This window comes from Citrus sinensis, chromosome 2 (assembly GCF_022201045.2).
Source record: "Citrus sinensis cultivar Valencia sweet orange chromosome 2, DVS_A1.0, whole genome shotgun sequence".
Taxonomy (NCBI): Eukaryota; Viridiplantae; Streptophyta; class Magnoliopsida; order Sapindales; family Rutaceae; genus Citrus; species Citrus sinensis.
In genome coordinates this window covers 31,352,236-31,375,354 of record NC_068557.1, presented here as the reverse complement: position 1 = coordinate 31,375,354, position 23,119 = coordinate 31,352,236, and the positions used below count along the sequence as shown (strand labels likewise).

At 36.7% G+C, this 23,119-nt stretch overlaps 4 protein-coding genes and 1 pseudogene across 5 annotated transcripts; 2 read left to right on the top strand and 3 right to left on the bottom strand.

Annotated features, from left to right (window-relative positions):
* Positions 1-520: 520 nt before the first annotated feature.
* LOC102611131 (pentatricopeptide repeat-containing protein At5g46460, mitochondrial) lies at positions 521-3,116 on the bottom strand. The gene has a single exon (XM_006467488.4). The coding sequence runs from the start codon at positions 2,914-2,916 to the stop codon at positions 826-828; it is 2,091 nt and encodes a 696-aa protein (XP_006467551.1). The 5' UTR covers positions 2,917-3,116; the 3' UTR covers positions 521-825.
* Positions 3,117-3,354: 238 nt separating this feature from the next.
* LOC102611422 (hypothetical protein) lies at positions 3,355-4,890 on the top strand. Its single transcript, XM_006467489.4, has 4 exons — positions 3,355-3,962; positions 4,107-4,326; positions 4,424-4,469; positions 4,577-4,890. Exons 1-4 carry the CDS (start codon positions 3,836-3,838, stop codon positions 4,661-4,663), a joined length of 480 nt encoding a protein of 159 aa, XP_006467552.1. The 5' UTR covers positions 3,355-3,835; the 3' UTR covers positions 4,664-4,890.
* A 1,781-nt stretch (positions 4,891-6,671) lies between these two features.
* Positions 6,672-8,500, bottom strand: LOC102611722 (uncharacterized). Of its 2 annotated transcripts, none has more exons than XM_006467490.4 (3): positions 8,154-8,500; positions 6,861-7,642; positions 6,672-6,770 (listed from the first exon to the last, which is right to left on the bottom strand). In XM_006467490.4, the coding sequence occupies exons 1-3, from the start codon at positions 8,248-8,250 to the stop codon at positions 6,678-6,680; spliced, it is 972 nt and encodes a 323-aa protein (XP_006467553.1). In that variant the 5' UTR covers positions 8,251-8,500; the 3' UTR covers positions 6,672-6,677. The 2 variants fall into 2 exon arrangements, with proteins under 2 accessions (XP_006467553.1, XP_024950703.1); XM_025094935.2 differs by lacking the exon at positions 8,154-8,500 and adding an exon at positions 7,884-8,101.
* A 4,874-nt stretch (positions 8,501-13,374) lies between these two features.
* On the top strand, positions 13,375-17,148 carry LOC102612011 (SH3 domain-containing protein 3). The gene is made up of 10 exons (XM_006467491.4): positions 13,375-13,632; positions 14,000-14,122; positions 14,357-14,426; positions 14,545-14,699; positions 15,023-15,124; positions 15,262-15,459; positions 15,546-15,608; positions 15,699-15,788; positions 16,089-16,163; positions 16,804-17,148. Exons 1-10 carry the CDS (start codon positions 13,573-13,575, stop codon positions 16,921-16,923), a joined length of 1,056 nt encoding a protein of 351 aa, XP_006467554.1. The 5' UTR covers positions 13,375-13,572; the 3' UTR covers positions 16,924-17,148.
* A 1-nt stretch (position 17,149) lies between these two features.
* On the bottom strand, positions 17,150-21,109 carry LOC102616931 (ABC transporter B family member 9-like; annotated as a pseudogene).
* Positions 21,110-23,119: the final 2,010 nt, after the last annotated feature.

Genomic DNA, 23,119 nt, shown 5'->3' with positions numbered 1-23,119 from the left:
GAAACCAGCAAATGAATAAGAGAGTGAAGGTCTGAGGGCTGGTCTCTTAATTCCTCAGTACTTATTACCACATGAAAAACGTGCAGAAGAGGAATGGGAAATCTTGATGAATATTCACTACAAGGACATAAATAAATCCAAACCAAGTGAATTAGACGACTTTAATTTTCATTTGGGTGAAATCAGAGCTTCCTTGCAATTAGTCAGAACAGAGTTGCAGCACATTATGAGTGCGTTTGGAATTGAGATGTTTTATCTTTTAAGATACAGCTGTTGTGGAAAAAAAAACTGTAACTACGAAGCAAAAGTTAGTAATATAAATAAAAATTAGTAATATATAGTAAATGTAAATTTAAAATAATAATTTTGATAAAATTATTAAAGATATAATAGATTTTTCATTATACAATTGAAAAATCATATCAACATAATTTTCAAACTACAATAACTACTGATTACCAAACACTTTAGTATTGTATTTTTTAAATTTCAGTTGACCAACCTCAATCTCAAACGTACCCGATTTCAAAGCTGGATGATTAAGAATGAAGCATGCATTCTTGCATTCATACATGATAGCTAATAGTATTTCTTTTTTGGGTGCGTTTTAGTTGCTTAATTTAGTCATTAAAGCAATATTTCTTTTCCATTAATTGTTTTTTCCAATCGTTTACTGATATGAGTTATGACTACAACGTTAGGCCGCAGTAGGAGCTAATGATACGGCATCGATACTTAAATCAGTTTGTGATTGTTTTGCGGGGTTTAAATTTTGATGGTGGGATGGTGAAGAGAAGTGAGGTCCCCTGCCCCTGGGGATCCTTGCTACCAATAATCCCTACAAGAACAACTGCCACTTCTAAAGTGGTGAAAACGGCTAGAATCTCTTACAACAATCTCACGCCTAACAATCTTCGATATAAGCTTAATGGCATGATGGCAATCCCCACACACTCGAAGATTTTTCATTACTGTTATTGTACTGCCCTCCACAGTAGTAATCAACGCAAATCCAATGGCGAGCCTCTCACTGTGGAAAGACAACATTTCTTCCTTCTGTTCATCCTCAACATCATGCAGAGAATAACTTCTTTCAGGACAATAGCCAAATTCCTTCAATTTTCCTCCCAACCAGTCTAGCTTTTCATATATTTTTTCACTAAGGGTGTGCGACCGATCTCCGGAAAGAAACTCATGCCTTGTTCCCTTTAAATATACCCAACTACATCCAGGTTGTTTCACGATTCCCCCTTGTTTCATCTTCACTCTCAATCTCGAGACATCACTCCATCTACCTGCTGAAGCATACAAATTCGACAACAAGACATAAGCAGCGCTGCAGTGGGGCTCTAGATCAAGAATCTCTTTTGCTGCTCTTTCAGCTACTTCTGCATTAGAATGCATTCGACATGAACTGAGTAAAGCCAGCCATACCATAGAATTTGCTTTCGGTGGCATATTTTTAATTAATTCCTCTGCTTCCTCTAACTTCCCTCCTCTGCCCAAGATGTCTACCATACAAGCAAAGTGCTGAAGCTTCACCTCATTGGGTTTGTACCTACTAATATACTCAAAAAAGTATCTCCCTTTCTGTAGCATCCCAGAATGGCTACAAGCAGAAAGCAAGCCAGTGAATGTGATTTCATCGGGGTCTACACCCTCACGTATCATTTGGCTATAGAGTGTCAAGGCCAACCGGCCAAATCCATGTTGTGCACTTCCAACAATCATCGAGTTCCAAGATACGATGTTCTTCTCATCAATTTTCCTAAATATGGCCACAGCGTCAATTACATTACCACATTCACTGTACATGACAACAAGAGAATTACCCACAAAGACATCATTCACCAAACCTAGCTTGATAGCCACGGTGTGAATCTCTTTACCATGATCAATAGCCTCTAATTTGATACAAGAATTCAAAACACTAACAAATGTAGATTGATTTGGAAGAACACCTAAGTTAATCATGTCAGAAAAAACCTTCAATGCAGTTTCATGTTTACCATTCAAACCATTCCCTGTTAAAAGAGCTGTCCACACCACTACATTTTTATGCAATTTCTCATTAAAAACCTTAGAAGTATCCTCTATCAGCTTACAATTTGCATAAAATGTTATAAGTGAAGCGCATATAAACTCATCAGAAGAAAACCCTATCTTGATGACACAACCATGAATCTGCAGCCCTAAATATAAATCCAACACATTAGCACATCCAGCCAACACACAAGCTAATGTGGTTGCAGTGGGCAAAATACCATAACCCACCATCTTCTTGAAAACCAAAAAAGATTCATCAGTCTTCCCATTGCAATCAAGCCCACCAATCATCGAAGTCCAAGAAATCACATTCCTACAAGGCATCTCCTCAAACAACCTGATAGCATCTTCAACCCTCCCATAGCAAAAATACCCATGAATCATCGCATTCCATGCCGCCACATCTCTGACGGGCATTTGATAAAACAAACTCTCAGCCTTATCAATCCTTCCAAACTGGAAATACCCATTAACCATAGTTGTCCAAGAAACTACATTTCTTTCGGGCATTTTATCGAACAGTGTTTCAGCCATGCATAATTTGCCACAATCTAAGCATCCTTTTAGCATCGAATTCCAACTAATGGTGTCTCTAACAGGCATTTGCTCAAAAAGGTTCAAGGCATCGTTAATTCTACCCTTCTGTGCGTAACCCGTGATCATTATCGTGTATAATAGAGAATTAGGCGACGGGATTTCATCGAAAAGCTTGCGAGCTAAGTCAATTCTTTGGTTCTTTATGTGGTTGTAGAGTCCATGCTTGTAGGTTAGTGTGCTTTGGTTGGTGTAATTCATAAAACCCATCGAAGGCCGGCAGAAAGATCTGGGTGCAAAGGTGAATGTTTGAATTTTGGCGCGAATGGTTAACATGTTTTCATATAAGTAACGGCCCCTTTGTTTTTTTCTCTCTCTTATTTCCACCTTTTATCTGAATACGCACCATTAATGTATATGTTGTTGATTCACTTGTTAAATGTATCATACATTAACACAATTGTAGTATACTTTTAAAAGTTAAATCCATAAAACTGTATTTGAATTCATAGAAATAACTTTTAAATTTGATGTATTTTATTATACATTATAATTTATCTTAGCGACACCCTTTCTTAAATTATCTATAAATTTTCAACATATCCAATTGTTAATGTCGTAGTAATTCAAAATTCACCTCACGTTTGTAATTTATCATCAAAACTAATATTAGTTTAATTCGACATGAAATCGTATTACTTAGACAAAAAAAAGATTTTTTTTAAAAAAAGGTCCCAATTTTGCTTGTGCATGATGCTACAGTTTCTACTCAACTTTCCATTTGGGAAAACCAAATGGGTCCACGTAAATTGGCGCATCAGCACCTCTTGGACTGGGCGGCTGGCAAAGAATATCACTTTCCTGCCTTGCAAAATCCTAATAGCACAAAAATATACTACATCCAAAGAATGCATCATGGAAAAACCCGAAAAAGATTGTGTGTGTCTCTCTCTCTCCATAGATATAAAAATGTAACCCAAGAATCTGGTTTTGTGGGCTTGCCTTGAAAATGAAGCATGCTCTTTACAACCCACAGAGAAAACTTTGGAAACGGGCAGCCTTAGCAAGAAAAGAACCAGAACACCTCTTGCATTGTCATTTATAAGCCTTCCCCCTTGCACAAAACACATGTATAGCAGCTTGCTCTGAGCCTTCTTGCATTATTCAACTTTTGCATCCCTTAAAATTCTAATTTCTTTTTCCTGCTTCCAGCACCTAAATTTAATCATCTTAGTTAAACCGAGCACTAATCAAAATGGTCAACACACAAATGAAACCAGTTGCATCCTTACTTTTGGTTTTGAATTTCTGCATGTTTGTCATAGTTTTGGGCATTGGTGGTTGGGCCATGAACCGAGCAATTGAGCATGGCTTTGTCATTGGTAAGAGCACGCAACTTTGATGTTCCTAGAAACTAAGAAATGTAACCTAAAAAAAAAATGACACAATGTATTATACATATATGATTGGTTTTATCATTTATGTAGGTTGCACGCTAGCTAATTATGTTGCTGTGTAACTTGCAGGCCCATCGTTTGAACTTCCGGCACATTTTTCGCCCATATATTTCCCAATGGGCAACGCTGCCACTGGGTTTTTTGTGACCTTTGCCTTGATAGCTGGTGTTGTTGGTGCTGCATCTTGCATTGCTGGTTTGAACCACGTTCGCGTTTGGACTGCTGATAGCATGCCAGCTGCAGCCTCAGCTGCTACCATTGCTTGGACTCTCACTCTCCTCGCTGCGGGGTAAGACTAAAGCATGTGCAACTGTATGCATGTATAATTTCTATTATGAATCTAAATGTTCTCTTTCTAACTAGCAAGATGTCACTCATATGTGCAGCTTTGCTTGCAAAGAGATTGAGCTCCACATCAGGAACGCCCGTCTGGTAATTAAGAACCAAAACACAACACACAGCTTAATAAAAGCACTCATTTTAATTTTTCATAAGATGGGCTTTACAAATTAAATGACACATGGACAACTTCTTTGCAGAGAACCATGGAGGCATTTTTGATCATCCTCTCAGTTACACAGCTTCTGTACATAGCAGCCATTCATGGTGGTGCAGCGAGGATATAATTTGAACTTGAAACTTTGTATCATTAATATTAATTGTTGTACATTATGTGGTGCTTCGTCTTCAATTTTCCATATTTTATTCTTTTTTCCCGCTTTGCTGCCCAGGATATGTTGGCATGCTATATATAATTGGTGTGTTTTGTATGTGATATCATTGGATTTGAAAATTTACCAATAAAATGTAAATGCTGGATTTGGAATATAAATGCCATTGAGCTTACTGTAAATGTAATCATTTCGTGGTTCCGCTCTCTCCTACTCTCGCAAAAAATAATATTATATTATAATGTTATTTTGCTATCTAAACTTAATTTTTTTTTCTTTTTTTTGGGGCCTACTTTACCCTTTTTTTGGTTTTTGAATTTTAAAACTACAAGACAAGGAGTCCGTGAAACACACAAAGTTGGTTATCACCGTGTGTATTTAATCCCTCAGTAAGAATATAATCCCCACCTTGGTGCTTGGTGAATTCTTGGGGACATTCAGACAAGAAATGTAAACCTCAGCCTTTCAGCAACTGCAACTTCAACTTCAACTAGGAACTTAAAAGTCTCTCATTAAATCAACGCATCAAAATTTTCACAGATTTCCTGGCCATCCAAACAAGGTAACATAGAAGCGAGACACAAAATTTGCTCAAAGAGTCGAGAATCCCTCCATCACAAAATGAAACTATCAAGCACTATTCTCTTAGTAAAATATGGAAATCCGCCCAACTCTATGGTGAAAGAAACAGATACAACACACCTCAAGTAAAATACTACACTGCCAAATCAAAATAAAAGTAATGAAGTAAAAGCTAGGGGACATTGAGCTGTCTATCCATTGACAATTTGACACTATCATCATAATCATCACTGTAATCTTAAAATTGTTTGATCATTTAGGTCCATTACCATTATTTATGGGAAAATTTACCAAAATATTTGAACTTGAAACATCCGCACTTGTAGAAACCAAATCCTTCTTTTCTATCACAACCTTCCTGGCCCACTGAAGAGTCACCATGCTTTGTTTCTACATCAAAAGGAAACCATACTGATGTCAGTTGCAGATCTGATTTAGTTTAAAAAGAAAATTTTATGCAACTGAGATTAAAGAATATATAAATTCAGACGAATATGAAAACCAGAATCAGAAATCATTCACCAGAACATTGGGAGAGGATGACGCAGGTCTTGTAAAGAAAATTCGTGGTCAAACATATTAAATGCAGGCAAAAGAGGTCTAAATAAAGGAAAAGCATTGTAAGAAAATTGAAAACCAATCACCCTCTTTCCCATAAAAGAAAATCCAAATAAAATGAATGGCTCAGCTACTATACAATTTTGAAAACCAATCACCCTCTTTCAAACCAGTGTTCACAAGCTGTTGGCTCATTTTCTTTTTTCCAGATGGAAGAACATTTTTAACATTTCCCCGCTCAACTACCCCAAACTGTGATGGCATTTCTTTGAAAGTATCTTTGGTTAGGAATTCTCTCTCTCTCTCTCTCTCTCTCTCTCACAAACACACACTCTCACACAAAAGAACACAATATGCAGTTAGTACATTTGTCTAAGAGTAACCTGTAACCTCTATTGGAGATCATCAGATCAATCCATCTCACCCCTTTCCACCACAGTTCAATCACATCATCAAACTGTTGGCATATTTCAACACTTGACAGACTGTTCAACTAATTTCTGCAAACAAAATCTGACACTCTTAGCCAAAAAGGATCTTGTTGGAATGGCCACATGTAGGGAGAAATGATCCATCTACCAAAATCCATTCTGAAATTCTTGTTCTCTAACATGTTCTTAAAAACTGTACATAAAGAATATTCTAACAAAAATTCTAGGCATAGGACAAATTATAGTAAATCCGGTATAACTGAACTGCTACCAACAAGACCTCTCAAAAATGCTCCATTCTATTTAATTCCCCAGCCTTTATACATAAATCCAACAGCGTTGTCTAAAAGAAAGAATGCCAAAAGTACTTTTAAGCATACAAATATTCCAACCTTGAATTATCTACTGGAGCATGTAAGCACATCAAACAATCCACAGCAACTCATCCAGGAGGTTCTCTGCTCTACTCGTGGTGCAGAAGCTATAAAAGGCTGCATATCAATTCAGTCTATCAGCATCAATTAAATTGAACTGAAGACAACTCAAATTTAATAACCAATAATTTAGATTAGGGGAAATACCTGGTTTTCAGAACAGTCAGGAATCTTCGAATCTCTTGTACTTTCTCCAACATTACTAATTTCATCAGTAGGAGTGACTGATGTGGGTAAAATCTTGCCCTCGTTTTCATTTGTCACGGTTTCCACCACAGTAGGAGATGTCCCATTATTGTCCTCCACAAAGGGATTACCTTTTTCTTCATTTCTCTTTGATTCTTTATTCTCCTTCAACGATTCAACCACATCAGGAACAGCTGAAATCTCAACCAAATCACCTTGTGTAACATGAATCACCTCCTCAGACTCGGTTATCAAAGGCTCCACCGAATGACCAGTGGGTGCAGTTTCCACAGCTGAGTTATCAGCCTCTACCAGAGACGCCTTTTCATTACCCTGAATCACCTCCTTCGGAAACAAATCAGCTGGATTGTTTTCTCCATTATGTGAAGCAGCCCTCTTCTCACACACTTGAGATTCGTTATCTGAGCTACTGCTGCTGGAGCTTCCACCATGTGATTCCTTCACAAACTCTACATGCCTAATGTTGATACTTTGGCTCCCTGAGTCGTCCTCTGTTTTAACTTCCCTCCCAATATTAACAGCATCTTCTAATCCTTGAGCAACTTCAGCCATGGACTTTCTCTCAGAGTCAGATGATCGAACAGGGGTCGGATCCCTCTTCTCCAATTCTCCATTGCCCTCCTGAAATGGATGTTGGTGATTATGGTGGTCCTGTGATGCAGGGGAACCAGCCTCACCGCCGTCACTCTCCCTCTCATCCTGGCTTTTGGGATCATCATTACCTAACAACATTTCGATTAAATCACAGTAAACAGACACAATTATTAAACTGTTAACTTAAAACGTGCTCACTAAGAACAACTTGCCGAAGCGTATATCAAACATAGTAGATTCAACCAAAAAGATCCAACAAAATGCTAATGAAATCAACGCCCATCAAGCCAATTCCAGAAACACACAATAAAAAAAATAAAAATAAAAATAAAGATCCAATAAAAAACAACTACTTAACCAAACCAATACCCATGAACTGAAAATGACAAGAACCCGCAAAACACAAAAGGACTTTTCCAAGTATTTTCGTAACTGAGAAAGGGACACAGTGGTGCACGAGCCTAAACAGTTAAAAGAATAGGTATGATTCAAAAAACCCGTCATCGACCCAAATAGATAAAATAAACCAAAATAAAGGTTAGAAGAAGTAATAAAAAATGATTGAGGGACAGATTTTAGAGATGGGTCTACGTGATGTACCAAAAAGCAAAAAAGCCAAACAAAGATAAATAGATATACCTAAAGGGCTGTTGCTGTTGCTGTTGCCCTGCTGGTGGTTGGCCTGTTGTTCCTTCTTTTTCTTGGCAGCTTTTCTCTTCTTAGCACCTGATGGCATGATTGACTGACTCTTCTTTGTGGCTTCGTATATATATATCCTTTTGGAGGAGGGAATTGGTACGATACAGAGGAAATAACACGGGGACGATGAAGATGATGATGTTTGTATTTGGGAAAATCTCGAGAAGCTCAAAATGGATTAAGTAAAAGACGTTATTAAATTTTATTTATGTGGATGTAGAGTTGAGAGTGTGTTTGTTTTAGATTTTCTTTCTCCCTTTCTGTCTCTCCGTGTGTGCGTTTCTGTAAAATTCGTATAAATGTTTCTCTCTGTCTGTGTCTGCTTGCCAAGTGTTTCCCAATTACTGGTTGGCTTCTTTGTTTATTTTATTTATGGCAATTCTTGTTTTTTGCTACTCTGTTTTCACGCGTTTATTTCCATTTTCCCCTCTATTTTTAGGTCACAATTTCATTCGTTTCCCATCTTTTCAACTTATTCTTATTACTCTATATACAATGATTATGAGGTGTTTCGTTTTTCTTTTTTCTTTTTCTGGTTTTTTTTTTTTTTATTGATAGAGGTGGATGGAGATTTTATTTTTATTTTTTTTTCATTTGAAAGTTTAAATGGAAATGAGGATAGGGTGGGCCAGGCACATACAGAAGGTAATGACCGGATGATGTGGTTGGAAGGGGGAGTGAATGGTGGCAAATTTGCCAACCAATTTATTGCGTCATAATATTGGGGGGGGGATTTTTAACGATTTTTTGAACGCTGGATAATTCTAGATTGATTAAGAAGTTGATTATTTCAAATTTATTCATTTATTTCAAAAGAGAAAGGTAGTTTCAGGAGGGTGTCACGTGTGTCGGCAAATCACTTTTAAATTTAAATGCAAGTGTGAAAGCTGTTATATATTATTTGCACAGTTAAATAAATATTATTGTCAATTGGGATCTGATCTGAGGAGAAGACGGATCTCAATTTCCTCATAACTCAATTTGAATTTTCAGATTAAAAAAAAAAAAAGTGAACCCTCATTCATGTCTGCAGTTTGCAGTAGAGAGTATTTAAGCCCCCGCCCCGCCCGTATGGTTCAAAGCCATCGATTCGTCTCTCTCATGAGACCTATATATTTTATTCAATTTCATGATCTTGGGTTTTTAATAGAGTTTTATCTGTATCCTTGAAGAAATAAATAACCTACTTATGGTATGACAATTGTTAAAATGAAACATTCTATATAATTAAATTAATTTATAAGACCAAATAGAGAACAATAAATAATTTTAATCGAAATAATTTGATTTGATTGAGGATTTCTTAATTTAGTCAAAATTATCGGTTAAATTTTCGTGATTAGGTCACACATTCTTAAAATCTGAAAAATGAAACGACCAAATCTTGATTTTAATGAATCACACATTATAACTATAAATTAGTGACGTATATGGTTTGAGTAACATAATCATAATGCACGTATGATTTTTTCTGTGAATAAACATGTCAGATGGGGACAAAAAAATCAAATTGGTTCATGCATGATCTAAAATTTAAGAGCTTCCCACTTTTGGGATATTGCAAATTCAAATCAATTCATTAATGGGTTATTTTTACATACCTCCCCTGAGGTTTTATGTAATAACAGTTTAATAAAAAGTATTTCTGTATTTTTACATCCTTCTCCTGCAGTTAATATTTCCGTCAGTTGACCGTTAATAGACCAATAGGATAACGAAAATACCCTTTCAAGGCTGACAGGTACAATTTCCCACCAAATTTTGCTAGTGTAATGATACGAGCGAGCGTGGGCTACCATGCATTTTTTTTTTTTTTTTTGAAAAGGGAAAGTAACACTTTCATAATTTTAACAAAGATAATACATCTATTATAGGAGCTGAAACACCAATAGCGGAGCCCCAAGCTTAGCCTCAAAGAAACACAAATACGGGAGATCTGATGAAGCTTCTTCACAGCTCAAGAAGGTTAGTTGACCGTTAATGGACCAATATGATAACGAAAATACCCTTTCAAGGCTGACAGGTACAATTTCCCAGCAAATTTTGCTAGTGTAATGATACGAGCGAGCGTGGGCTAGCATGCATTTTTTTTTTTTTTTTGAAAAGGGAAAGTAACACTTTCATAACTTTAACAAAGATAGTACATCCATTATAGGAGCTGAAACTCCAATAGCGGAGCCCCAAGCTTAGCCTCAAAGAAACACAAACATGGGAGATCTGATGAAGCTTCTTCACAGCTCAAGAAGGGTTTTAGCCACGAGAGTAGAGCTTCACCGCCACCACCTGCTATTGATCAAGAAGAAACTGTCAAAGAAGTTCTCTCCGAAACCCGTAAATCAAAACCAAAGCCAAACCCATACCCAGCTTTCGCTGCTCATATGAAACAAAAGTTGCAGCAACAACAAGAACGAGAACACGAGAAAGAGGCCAAGATTAGTGATAGCCCCCGCAAAGTTGAAGCCTTTGCCAAGAATGCTCAAGATAAGTAGAACTTGAGCAGCAACAATGAGGAGGAAATCATGTCTCAAGTGTTTGAGATTTGCAGCGTCAGCGTCAACGAGAGCCTCTCAACGATGACTAATGTCACTGACATGAGAGACATTGAAGAGGGCGAGCAAGAAGTGAGGCAACGACCGAGAGTGATTACTAGATCTCCGGCAAAGCCGCCGCCGCCGAGAAATGGCTTCAGAAGAGACCGGGTCGTCAACCAATCCCCCACCAGGAGATCCGACCAATCACCCGCCAGATGAATTGGCAGCGGGTCCCCAATTCAGATTCATGACTCAGGTTGGGTCAAATTCCCCGGGAGAAGAGACCGGGGTGAATGCTCGGGAGGAATGACTGGATGAGAAAGGATGTGGCTCTTAGGGCTCATTTTGTTTTGTGAAATTGGGAATTAGGGGAGCAAAATCATGGGCTGCAACGGCGAGACATGGTGCGGCATGAAGGAATCACCGGGAGGGATGACTGCATGAGAGAGGATGTGGCTGTTAGGGATTTACTGTAATAGTTTTCCCTAAAAAAATAATAATAACCTTAAAAAAATTTTGAGTTTTTTTTTAATTTTAAATGAGATTTTACGATTTTAGCCTTGTATACTAATGCTATACATAACTTTGTGAAACTGCAGGGAAAGAATGTAAAAATACAGAAATATTTTTTCTTAAACTGTTATTATGTGAAACCTCTGGAAAAGTTTGTAAAAATAACCCATTCATTAACCTAGTCCTAGAGTAGGTCACAGGTCGCAATCTTTTTTCCATTGAAAAGATGGAATAAGGATGATGGGTCATTAATACCTTTTTGACAAAATGCGTGAACCTGGACGTCCTCTCTGTTTGAAACGTTTCCAAGTGTTTTTCAATATAAATGCCAACTTTTGTTACCTAAATTTGAAAACTATATTGGGGATAAAAAAAAAAATGAAAGGCAGAGAGTTCCGAGACAGAAACCAAATGGGGTCAGGTCATTGATCCAACTAAAACTGATGGTGGGCTACAATGGGCCTCTTTGTACAACCAGTGGAGCTTTTAACACCCATCTAAAATCTTTATAACACTCTTTTTTGAATTTTATTTCTTTAAATACCTAGTTTAATTTTTAAAATATTGGTTATGTATTAAAATCAAATATTTTGTCACAAAATTTTACTCTAAACATAATATTTCTTTTAAGTTTTTATTTATAAAATACATAAAAATCTTAAATTATTTTCTTCTTATTATATAACTTTTATCTTCATAATCCTATACTCTCATAAGTTCCTTAAAAATAAATATTTTTTAGTTAACTTTAAAATATAAATTATGAGATGGAATGGGCTAAAAAAATTTAAAAGAAAATTTTGGTTAAATATTTAATTGAAATTCTATTAAAATACAAAATTTAATTTATCTAATCATTGAAGCAATTTTTATTAGGGGTGGGCAATTCCGGATTCGGATGAATCCGATCGGATTTCGGATTATTCGGATTGAAAAAAAATTCATCCGAATTCAATCCGACTTTAAATTCGATCCGAATCCGATCTGAATTATTTAGATCGGATTCGGATCGGATCGGATGAGTTTAGATTTTGAATTATATTTTGGATTCGGATTAATTCGGATTGAAATCAGATTTTGACCTTTTTAACAATTCTCACAAAAAAATTTATGAAATATATAATTAATGAAAACTTACTAACCATTAAAAAAACGAAAACAAGTTGACAAATGATAATGTATTGTTTCCTTGGCAATATGGCATTGACATATACCAAGAAAATAAGCTGATACAAAGTTTCCATTCACAAAAATAAAAATATATAAACTATTAAAATGAAAACATTTAAATAATCAAATCTAATAATCTATAATCAACGGCCCATATATATTCTCATATGCATTCATTTTGTACAAACATTCCCATTTAATTTAATTAGTAATCCTCTTACAAACTAGGTGCACAAACATTACTCCAAGTCCAAGCCTCCAAATAAGCAACACAAAATAAACAATCAAACATTACTTCAAGTCTCCAAATAAATAAACAACACAAAATCACAAAATAAATATTATCATTATATCATCCAACAATAAAATAAACCAAAATAAAAATTATTATCCAAAAACATTTAGTCATTTAGCTTATTTTTTAATTTTCAATTATTATTTTTTGTTTACAGTGTATATCCAATTGGATATTTAGATTTATCCGAATCCGATCCGATGCCCTCCCCTAATTTTTATTCCCCTAATTTTTATTGAAAAGAGCTTTTAATAAAAATGTTGAGGGTGCCAAAAATTGCTACAGAACAAAACATCATGACCCGATACAAAAACTACAAAAGGGCAAAAGAGAAATTATATAAAAATCCTTGTAAATTGTATAAAATTACAAATACTTTTATATATTTATCATGTCTATCAATTGAGTCCTTCACAAATCATAATTGGAATTTTGTTGCAATATAAAACTTCGGGGACTCCTTCATATTAAATCCTCGGTAAGATGATAAATTCGTATTATATAATCTGTTTAGGTATGTCTAAGGGGGTTGGAAGAATAAAAGAAAAGAGATCAAATTGAGATGATTGATAAATTTATATATTTATTTGTAAAATTTGTAAAAAGTAGGGTTATCTCCTGTAAGTTTCGAGGGAGAAAAGATTTCGAAGACAAAAACACAGTTCACAAGAAGCTTCAGTTGGAGCTGAGAAAGATGGAGTGGTGTTAGATAGAGAGTTTCACAATTCAGAATTGTGAGGGAGCTGTCAGATCTGACCCACCTCTTCAAAACCAAAATCCAAAAGTGCCAAAATTCTCCGTTCGCTTGAAAGGGGATCACTGAGAGAGAGTGTTAACAGCGACAATCCAAATGGAGTCTTTGAGAAGACAAGCCAGCAAGCTCAAAGAACAAGTTGCTAAGCAACAACAGGTGACTCTAAATTCTCACCTATATATTGGAATATGGCGAGTGTTTTCTTTGGCTGCTAGGAAATTTCAGTAATAGAAAAATAATAACTTCAATTTAATGTGCTTCGAAAGTGGTCAACAGTAGCATGATACTTATGTTAAATCAATACGTAAGTCCAAAAAAACAGAAATATCTTGAAATTCTTATTTGGTTTTTAGCACTTAATTTTATTGAAAGGGTTAGCAAAATTGAATTTCTTTTTTTTTTTTTTTTGGGTCACTTTGAGCAAATTTGGAGCTGAACATGAATGTCATTTTGTCAGCTGCAGCTGTGCATTGCCATAAAGATAGATGACATATTAAATGAGTTCAATACGTTTTCATTTCAGGCTGTTATAAAGCAATTTAGTGCCAGTGGTTATGAACGCTCAGATGTTATGGTTATTGATGAGGTTGAGATGCAAAGACATCAACAATTGGAGAAACTTTACCGGTCCACTCGTGGAACTAAGGTATGGATGTTTTTATTGTTTATTCTCCTGATCTCTTTTGTTTGGTTCTGCGTATGGCGTTGGATTGATATTTGATTGTGATTTTACTTTGTTATACTGTTTTCCTGCAATATTTTTTGGATCTACTTATGCTGTCTTTCAAAAATGTTGGATCTGATTTAATATTGTTCTTCACTGTGCAAACTTCTTATATATGTTAAATTGCTTTTCTAAATGTTTCTGTACTCCTTTCAGGACTTTCAGAGGGATCTTGTTAAAGTAGCAGAAGTATTTACTGCCATAGGGTACAAGCATATTGAAGCAGGTGAAAATTCATTTCTCACAGTCAAGTGGAATGTGATTACCATGTAGTTGGCTGTGATAGCATTAGTATCATTGATTAAAAAATTCTCACTAATATTTGCAAACTTAATGATGGTCAGGAACCAAATTGTCTGAGGACTGCTGTAGATATGGAGCTGAGAACAATCAAAACATCAATGAAAATATTCTTCCGAAGGCTGCAGCCATATATGGCGATGCTCGCAAACATGTAGAAAAAGAGCAAGAAGATTTCAATAGACTGCTATCCTCACAGGTTAAATTCTATTTAAAGTTATGCAGATTCATGTTAGGTAAAGACTATCATATCATGATATTGTCTGTGATTAAGTTCATATACCAAAAATCCAGGTGAGATGACTGCTAACCAAAGTAGTTTATTAGGGACAGACACTGTTATTTTCGTGAAAGCAATAACAGGTGAAAGCTGCCTACTTCTCTGTGGACTATACAAGGAAGAAAGAATTGATTTTTTTTTTTTTTATTGCAGATCTTTAAAGTCTCATAATAAGTAAAACAATGCGTCACACTTATACATCTGTGATAAAAACTTGAATTTAATGTATTCTATGTTTTCAGGTTTTGGATCCCTTGAGAGCCATGATAACTGGAGCTCCTTTGGAAGATGCTCGTCATCTTGCTCAACGTTATAGTCGAATGAGACAGGAAGCAGAGACACAGGTAATAAAAGATGGGCATTTTGTGTGTCAATTCTATGTTATAACTGACAATTATTATGCCTGAAATCCTCGCTTCATACTTTCAATTCATATTGCTTTGTAAACTCATAATTCGTGTTGAATACTAAAAGCAAACAGGCAGTCGAGGTTTCTAAAAGACAACAACGAGTAAGAGAAGCTCCAAATCCTGAAAATGTTGCAAAGCTTCATGCAGCTGAAGCAAGAATGCAAGAACTCAAAGCAAACATGGCGATTTTAGGTAAAGAAGCTGCTGCTGCACTGGCTGCTATTGAAGCACAGCAACATAGACTGACTTTTCAGAGGCTTGTAGCAATGGTACGTTCAAACCTGCTTTTTGGCGTTTAAGTTTTAGTGTCGAAGCATATCAGCTTTTGAGTTTGATAGAGCTTATGCTTTTAAAGGTTGAAGGAGAAAAGAACTACCATTTAAGAATTGCTGCTATTCTTGGTGATGTTGAAGCTGAGGTTAGTTGCAGGTTTCACACGTTCCAGTAGGAAAACTTGAATTCCATTTATACAACATTAGCTTATTTTTGGGCATGCTACTTTTGTTAGATGGTCTCAGAGAAGCAGCGCAAAGAGTCTGCTCCTCCTGTGATTCCATCAGAGAATTCCTCACAGAAAGCAGTGTATTTCTTGGCAGAAGTAAGTTTCTTTCCTTCTTTAAGGGTATGCTCCTAAATTGCTTTGAGATGAAAATGTTCTGCTTAACCTAAACTATACTTAAATAATATGTTTGAACAATGTCCATATCAAATTGCACATAATGTTCTAGAATACACTTATGAGTGGTTCACTCATAAGTCTAATTCATAACACTTGAGATGATGAAGCTGAGTGATTGGCTGATTATATTCTTAACACATCATGATTCGTGAGCATTCTTACTCTCGTACACCCTGAGAGAGGACTGACTCTCTTAATATTTTTGTTCTCCTTTTGCAGGCAATTCATCCTTTCACTGCTGCATCTGAGAAGGAACTGAGCTTGGGAGTCGGGGACTATGTTGTCGTGCGAAAGGTTTGTTATATTTCCTTCTTGAGACAAATGGCTTGATTACATTTTGATGGATTGGCAGATTCAAGGTGTAAGAAATCAAATGTTGCTCACGCTCAGAGCAGGACAAAAGAAATTTATAATCACACGTGTTTATGGGATGTTTATGTGACATTGCTCATGCCTGAGCATGCATTCTGAACACTGTTATTTTAGGTCCTTGTTTGTCTTCTTCTGCCTTTTTGGTTTAAAATTATCTAACTATTCACAATCAATTTTTTGTCTCCCTTTCTTTAGGAGTTTACAAGTTTTTCCTTTTCTAGCGCTGGCAAGTAGAAAATACCTGTTTAGATGCTCATCAGATGAGAGAAAACCTTTGCTGAAGAAACTGTTAAAAGACTTTTTAAGGTTTTTGTGAGTTGTTCTGTGTCGAGATTCTTGTCTGTCAATTATTAGATGCATTTTTCGTAATCAACTTTTTCCTATTTTCTTCATTATGTGCCTCCATGCTGTAAAATCTATATGGGTCAATTGAATGCTTGGTTTAGATGCTAATAATGGAGAGGATGAGAGATTGGATATGGAATCTTTGATTCTCAGTTGCTTGGCTTTGGTCCATTTTTATTTGTTTCTTCTGTATTTAACTCTTCATACGCATTCTCAGGTGAGCCCATCAGGATGGTCAGAAGGAGAATGCAAAGGTAAAGCAGGGTGGTTCCCATCAGCAAATGTAGAGAAGCGTCAGAGGATTCCTGTGAGTAATGTGGCTGATGAAGCTTACTAGTCCTGATCAAGTGTTCATCTGGTAATCCAGTTGGAAAAAGACATCTTTGTTTTTTAAGAGAACCATAATTATAAAGGAACTTTTGTGTTTGCAATTAATTGTGCCATTGATCGTCTGTCTCATTTTTCATTCACATGCCTTTGTTTGTTACTATGACCACTTATAATTTCAAGTGTTTGTATTATTTTATTAATTCTCAAGGACAACAATCACATTAGTTCAGAAGATTAAGGCTCCATCAAGTTATATAATGCATGTACCCAGTCCATGAAAACTGAACGAAGTAGCTTCTTATAAGAGGCTGAAATTATTATTCTCATGATCATTCCATTGCATGACCCACTTCTATATAGCAGGATATCATGAAGACCACAATTATTTGCTCTATTTTTTTGTTATTTATCGGATGCTAAGAATTCTACCACCTTCAATGTCAAGTTTATTGCTTGTATGGTTCTGGGATGTGTTTGGTCTAAATCTGTTTTTTCCTAGCCGCATTGGGCTTCCTAGTTAAAACCTAGCATACCTCAGAACTTGTACGCTTAAACCTTTAAATTCCCCATTAGAAACTTCAAACCAACAAATCTTGTTATCAGTTAACTGAATATCTAATCAACTACTAGTTCTTACAATTTAAAAAAAAAAAACTAAATATTAAAAAAAACACAATCTCTGGATAATATGGAAATGTAGCCCGTGGGTGCTGTGCTAGTCATTAGAGCAAGTACCTCCCCAAATGCAATATGCATAGCAAGTTAAAACACAACTAGAATCTCTATAAACTGTTGGTTTCTCTTATGACAGTCATCCAGTGTTGTATGGTACAAATCTGAAAACATTAATTTGGGGAAGCCGCATGCTTTTCTGCTCATTATGAGCTCATGTGAAGAGCTGTCAAGGAAGCGTAAGTCCCGTCGGTGATTTTCATCAGCGCATCATGTCTTCCCTTTCCTGCAATCACACCATTCTTCACCACAGATGTTATGTCAGCATTTTTATAGTGGTAAGGCGGTGAGCCACAACCACAGTAGTTCTGTTAACCATCACTCTGTCTAATGCATCTTGAACTACCCAGGTTCTGATTCTGCATCTAGTGCACCTGTCGCTTCATCACGCAAAATAATTTTTGGATCTTTACTCTAGCCCTTGTTCTGGCAATTCTCTGCTTCAGCCCACCAGAGAGTTGCAGTCCTCGTTCCCCTACATTTAAATCAGAGCCTTGTGGCAATGAAGCTATGAAGTTTGTGCATTTGATGCTTTTGTTGCTGCAATGATCTCGTCTTCAGTGGCTTCTCCTTGCATGCCGTAGGCTATGTTTGTTCGGATGGTTTCATTGAAGAGTATTGGCTCTCGGCCGACCAGCTCCATCTGTTGCCTTAACTTAGTTTGAACTTCGATAATTCGACATTATCCAAGAATAGATGACCTGTTCAGGATTGTGAAATCTCTCTGCAAGGCTGATGACAGTTGATTTTCCATTACCATTCTCTCCAACAAGAGCAACAGTCTGCAAAAAATTTCGAATTATTTGAAATTCAACCATATGCAAACAAAGTGACCAATTTGTCTGGTATGGAATACAGCCACAGGCGATGGTCAAGCACAAGTCTTGGAAATTTTGAACATCTGGCCTTCTTTAATGCCTGAAGCTGACATGTTCGAATACAATATCTCCACGTACGGTTGATGGTGTCATGCCATCCTTGCTGCTCCAGTCAATTTTAGGCTTGCTTTCAAGAATTTCAAATATTGAAGCTGCGGAACCCTTGGCTTTGTCGGCGTTTGGAGCCACGGCCGTGGATTCGAGACACCAAAAGCTGAAATTGTAAATGCAAAGAAAACCTTCAAAACCATCCAAATTCAGATAAAAACTAAAATTAAAAAAAAAAAAAAAAACCTTTGATGAGCTCGAACAAAGTAACAAATTAACTTAGGTATTACCTTGAATACTTCCCCGAATGTTGCATCTCCATGTTCCACAAGTTTTGACCCAATGAAGAAGCAGAATGCATTAATGCTATCAAATTCAAATAAGAGAAGCCAAATCCTCCACCGAATTAACCATTCCTAGTTTTAGTCCATTTTTCATGGGTCATTACCATCTCTTTTGGTACAATTCTGGCACCTTCATTTCGATTCAACAGAAGGCAACAATTCTAATGCTGCCAACTGCATCATTAGCAGCTTGACTTGCTTCTTCATACATCTGCTTCATACATCCATAGCAATATGAGCATATACCTAGATAATTCCCCGATTATATAGACGCAGAAAAACTATGAAAGCACTGACCTTTGCATCTCCACTGAAGCCTTTCATAATTCTTTTTTTTTTTTTAAGGTATCCTTCCGCTATCGTCAATGATGGTACTGCTAAAGTTATAAAAGCTAGCTTCCAAGCTGTGAAGGCTATGACTAGCCCCGCTGCAATTGTTGCTATGTTTTGGATAATTAGGCCCAAGGCATCACCAACGACACTTCGAACTGCAGAAGCATCTGTTGATAACCTTGCACCAACTGCACCACTGACAATAGCAAAGTAGAAGTCAAAGGTAAGAAAATGTTTTTTCCAACAATGATAAATTTACAACTGGTATAACTCACCTTGAATATGCAGGATCATCAAGCTAATTGATTTCCTGGTGCACTGTCTTGGTAAAAGTCGAGGATCGAATCCCTTCTATGAGCTTACCACCAGCAATTCCAAAGAGGTTAATTCTGAGTAGGTAAAATGAATAGACTACTCAAACCCAAACCTACATACAAAATTGCCCAAAACTTGGGATCATTCTCCAGCTCTTTTGCTGGTTTTTAGAACATATTAATGGATGTTGAGAGTAAGAGACCAAATATGGGAAAGACTATCACTGCAGCGATTGATCCAATCAATAAAATTGGAACCTCAGATCTGTTCGCGTAGGCCAGTCTGGTGACCGAAACCTTCTTTCTCTTTTCAATCTCCGTTGGATCTTTTTCAATCCTGTCCTCACTTCGCTCTGCAGTTTCATAAACACCAATGGGACCTGGAAAACCTCGAAGAATGTGCTTGACTCCAAGTGACTTATCTTGAGCTTCTTTAGCTCCTTCTTGCAGGCGAACAAGCTGACTGTAAGCCCCCTCTGGATCTTCGATCAGTTCGTCATGTGTGCCTAAAATTCACCTTTTAAGTATCACAGCCTCGAAAGTAGTTCTTGAAAGTGGTAAAACGAGAACAACAGGTCTAGCATTGCAGCCTTTCTCCACAATTTTTCCTTTACTCACCATTATTATACAGTCAGCATTCCTGATAGTTATCAAGCAATTTGCAACAATCACAACCGTCTGATTTGTCACAAGTTTCACCATTGCAGCTTGGACAATGCGTTCAGATTCAGCATCCACGGCATTTGTTGCTTCATCAGAAGAGGAATTTTTGGGTTCTTTAAGATGGCCCTTGCAATTGCAAGTCTCTGCTTTTCTGCTCCAGATAATTGAGTTCCATGCTCACCCACCACTGTATCAAGACCCTGGTAGCCACAAATACTAACCTGATTTCGTAATGAATAAAAAGAAATTTTTTAGCTAACTGATGGTGCGCGGAAGATGTGCAGTGGCGAATGTAGCAGATAACCTGCTTTTACAAGAAAAACAGGAGTAGTTTTGAGTCTGTAAGAAAATGGATTTACCAAGGGCAGCTTGTCAATAGATTTTTCAGCATTAGCAAGCTGAACTGCTGGTCTAATATGTTCATCACTTGCATTTTGCTTGCCATATGGTATATATTGTCCTTCATTGAAGTCGCAAAAAAGAAAAATAGGTTCCTTACTGACTAGGCCAATCTTCTCCTTAAACCATCTGAGCTGATTTATATTAACACTTGTTCTGCTTCAGGAGCATAGAATCTGAAACTCTCTACCAGGTTGATGACTGTAGACTTCCCACTTCCACTTTGCCCAACTAAAGCTACTGTTGTGCCGCTTGGAACATGCTGTAAGAATCCTGCAAAGACCTATACGTTTGGTCTGGCAAGATATCTGAAATAAACATCTTTAAATTCGATTTGCCCCTCAACTTTTTGCAATTTTTTTCCCACTATTGTCATAGGGATTGATTTTTGGTATGCGTTCAATTGTCTCAAACATCTTACATGCTGCAGCTTGCCCTGCTGCAAATGCATTCACATTCAGCGATGTCTGACCTAGTGGCATACTCCATCATACCACAGCAAATTTGAGTGCCTGTTTTAACAAGATATAGCGTGGTATTGCAGATTGGTCATAAGAACTCATATTCCACCAGTCATAACTGCCATAATAATATTGATGACTATTCCATCGCTTTATCCTTTCTTTATGATCAATATGGAGAGTTACCATATGGCTAGTCCATAAGTGCTGAAGACGATAAGCACAAGAGTACCAATTCCTAGGCCAGAGGCTAGTCCTCAGCAACTTTTAGGCTTGTTATCATATCTGTTTACTGCTTGCTTCTCCCCAGTGAAGGACGCTACCTTGTAATCAAGCAAGCCAGCTGCTTAAGGGAGAAGCTCATAAATTTATTTGGAGTTATAAAAGATAGATATTCATGCCTTACTCTTCTAACGGCTCCAACTGTGTGCTCAACAACATTTCTGCTTCTGCATAAGCAATTTGTCCCCGGCATGACAGTTTTGCCACGACCGTTGCCGTGATTCCACCAGCAATAACTACAGCCGGAAGGCATGCAGCCATCGTCTTGAGAAGGCAACTATAAAGCCGCCAAAGATGTGTATACATGCGTCCGAATACTAATAGCTAACATGTATTTGGCAACACATTAGAGGATAAAAATTCACAAGAACAGAACCTAGCACAAAGTCACAAAAGATAGCAAAAAGTGAGAAAAAAATTTACTTTTCCTCGCGGCTTCTGGAAGGAGGTTCTATCTCCAGATGATCGCTGATGATCGCTCCTATAGATGTTTCCGTATCAAAAAAGACAGCGTCCGGTCTCAAAATTGTTTTCAAGTACAAGCCACAGATTCTGGCAGACTGCCGTTACCCTGTGATCGTCCAACAGCACACCTCCGCAATATTGCAGAGCAAAATCTTATGTTACTTACGAAGAAATTAGGCAATGCCGGTGCCAATAGCCAAAATATACTAACGTCAAAGATGCCTAAAAATCATTCAATGATATCAGCATAACAAAACCAAAGGAACTAGAGAAATATAAGGCTGCACGTCAAGAATTATGGTTTTGTCACCTTTGGAACTTCATTTACAACATGGGAAGGATCACTGGAGCCAAATGATTCAACTCACTGGAGCCAAATGGTTCAACAAGGGGGCCGAAATAAGAGTCCATGGCACCTAATGATCCCAGCGTCATCAAAACGATATCTGTTTGTCAGCAGATGTAAACAGCTTATGATATGCCACCTTTTGAACAGCCTCAGCCTCTTTCTTCCCATCTCCTGCTTTTTCTCCATTAATTTCTTTCTTTTTTCCTCCATTACCTCTCCTTCTGAATATTAATTTCCTGTTATTTGTTCATTTGCAATCACTAAAACATCATCGAGAGTTGTTGTTATTAGTTAATAGTCTCAAGGACTGAAATATAAGTAAATAAGAACCGGATGCTTATATTTCATGTTACCATAAATGTAACAATAAAAAGAATAAAAATACCAGAAAGAGAGATGGAGCATGAAAATATTGTGAGATGCAGCTACAAGTTACAGAGGTTATGCTTCGGTAAATGTATGATATGACAAGTAAATGTTACTTGTTCTCGTAAGATCTGCAGTACTTTCTTTGATTTATTGCAGGGATGTGTTCTAAATGTTGAATTTTTTCAGAATCCCTACTCTTGCGCTCTCTCTCTTTTTTTTTTAAAAAAAAAATTTGTACAAGCTTATGCCAGAATGCCATATTTAGTATGCTATATCTAAACAAAACTATATTGTCCATTCGTTGTGTGTCAAGAATAATTGTTAATTTTTATTAAAGCAGGAGGATCCAATTACCACTTCAGTTTGTCCAAATAAAAAATTATAAAGATATATTACCCCTGAAAATTTATAAAAAAAAAAAAAATAGAACGAAGGATCTTGCATGTTACGTTAATGTAAAAAATGTGCTTGTGACTTCAAGGGGACAAATGTACGCGTGCATGGAATCAAAGGAAAGTTGCTGGAACTTCAAAAAGTAAACATGGCTATCCAGCTGATATCTCAGT

Bases quoted from the DNA above. Each gene is read 5' to 3' on its own strand.
- LOC102611131 (XM_006467488.4), bottom strand. From the start codon at position 2,916: ATGTTAACCATTCGCGCCAAAATTCAAACATTCACCTTTGCACCCAGA.
- LOC102611422 (XM_006467489.4), top strand. From the start codon at position 3,836: ATGGTCAACACACAAATGAAACCAGTTGCATCCTTACTTTTGGTTTTG. The intron at 4,327-4,423 runs GTAAGACTAAAG...TCATATGTGCAG, and splicing joins CTCACTCTCCTCGCTGCGGG to CTTTGCTTGCAAAGAGATTG. The intron at 4,470-4,576 runs GTAATTAAGAAC...ACTTCTTTGCAG, and splicing joins ACATCAGGAACGCCCGTCTG to AGAACCATGGAGGCATTTTT.
- LOC102611722 (XM_006467490.4), bottom strand. From the start codon at position 8,250: ATGCCATCAGGTGCTAAGAAGAGAAAAGCTGCCAAGAAAAAGAAGGAA. The intron at 7,643-8,153 runs GTATATCTATTT...AAATGTTGTTAG, and splicing joins CAACAGCAACAGCCCTTTAG to GTAATGATGATCCCAAAAGC. The intron at 6,771-6,860 runs GTATTTCCCCTA...ATTGATATGCAG, and splicing joins CTGACTGTTCTGAAAACCAG to CCTTTTATAGCTTCTGCACC.
- LOC102612011 (XM_006467491.4), top strand. From the start codon at position 13,573: ATGGAGTCTTTGAGAAGACAAGCCAGCAAGCTCAAAGAACAAGTTGCT. The intron at 14,427-14,544 runs GTGAAAATTCAT...AATGATGGTCAG, and splicing joins GTACAAGCATATTGAAGCAG to GAACCAAATTGTCTGAGGAC. The intron at 15,789-16,088 runs GTAAGTTTCTTT...CTCCTTTTGCAG, and splicing joins CAGTGTATTTCTTGGCAGAA to GCAATTCATCCTTTCACTGC.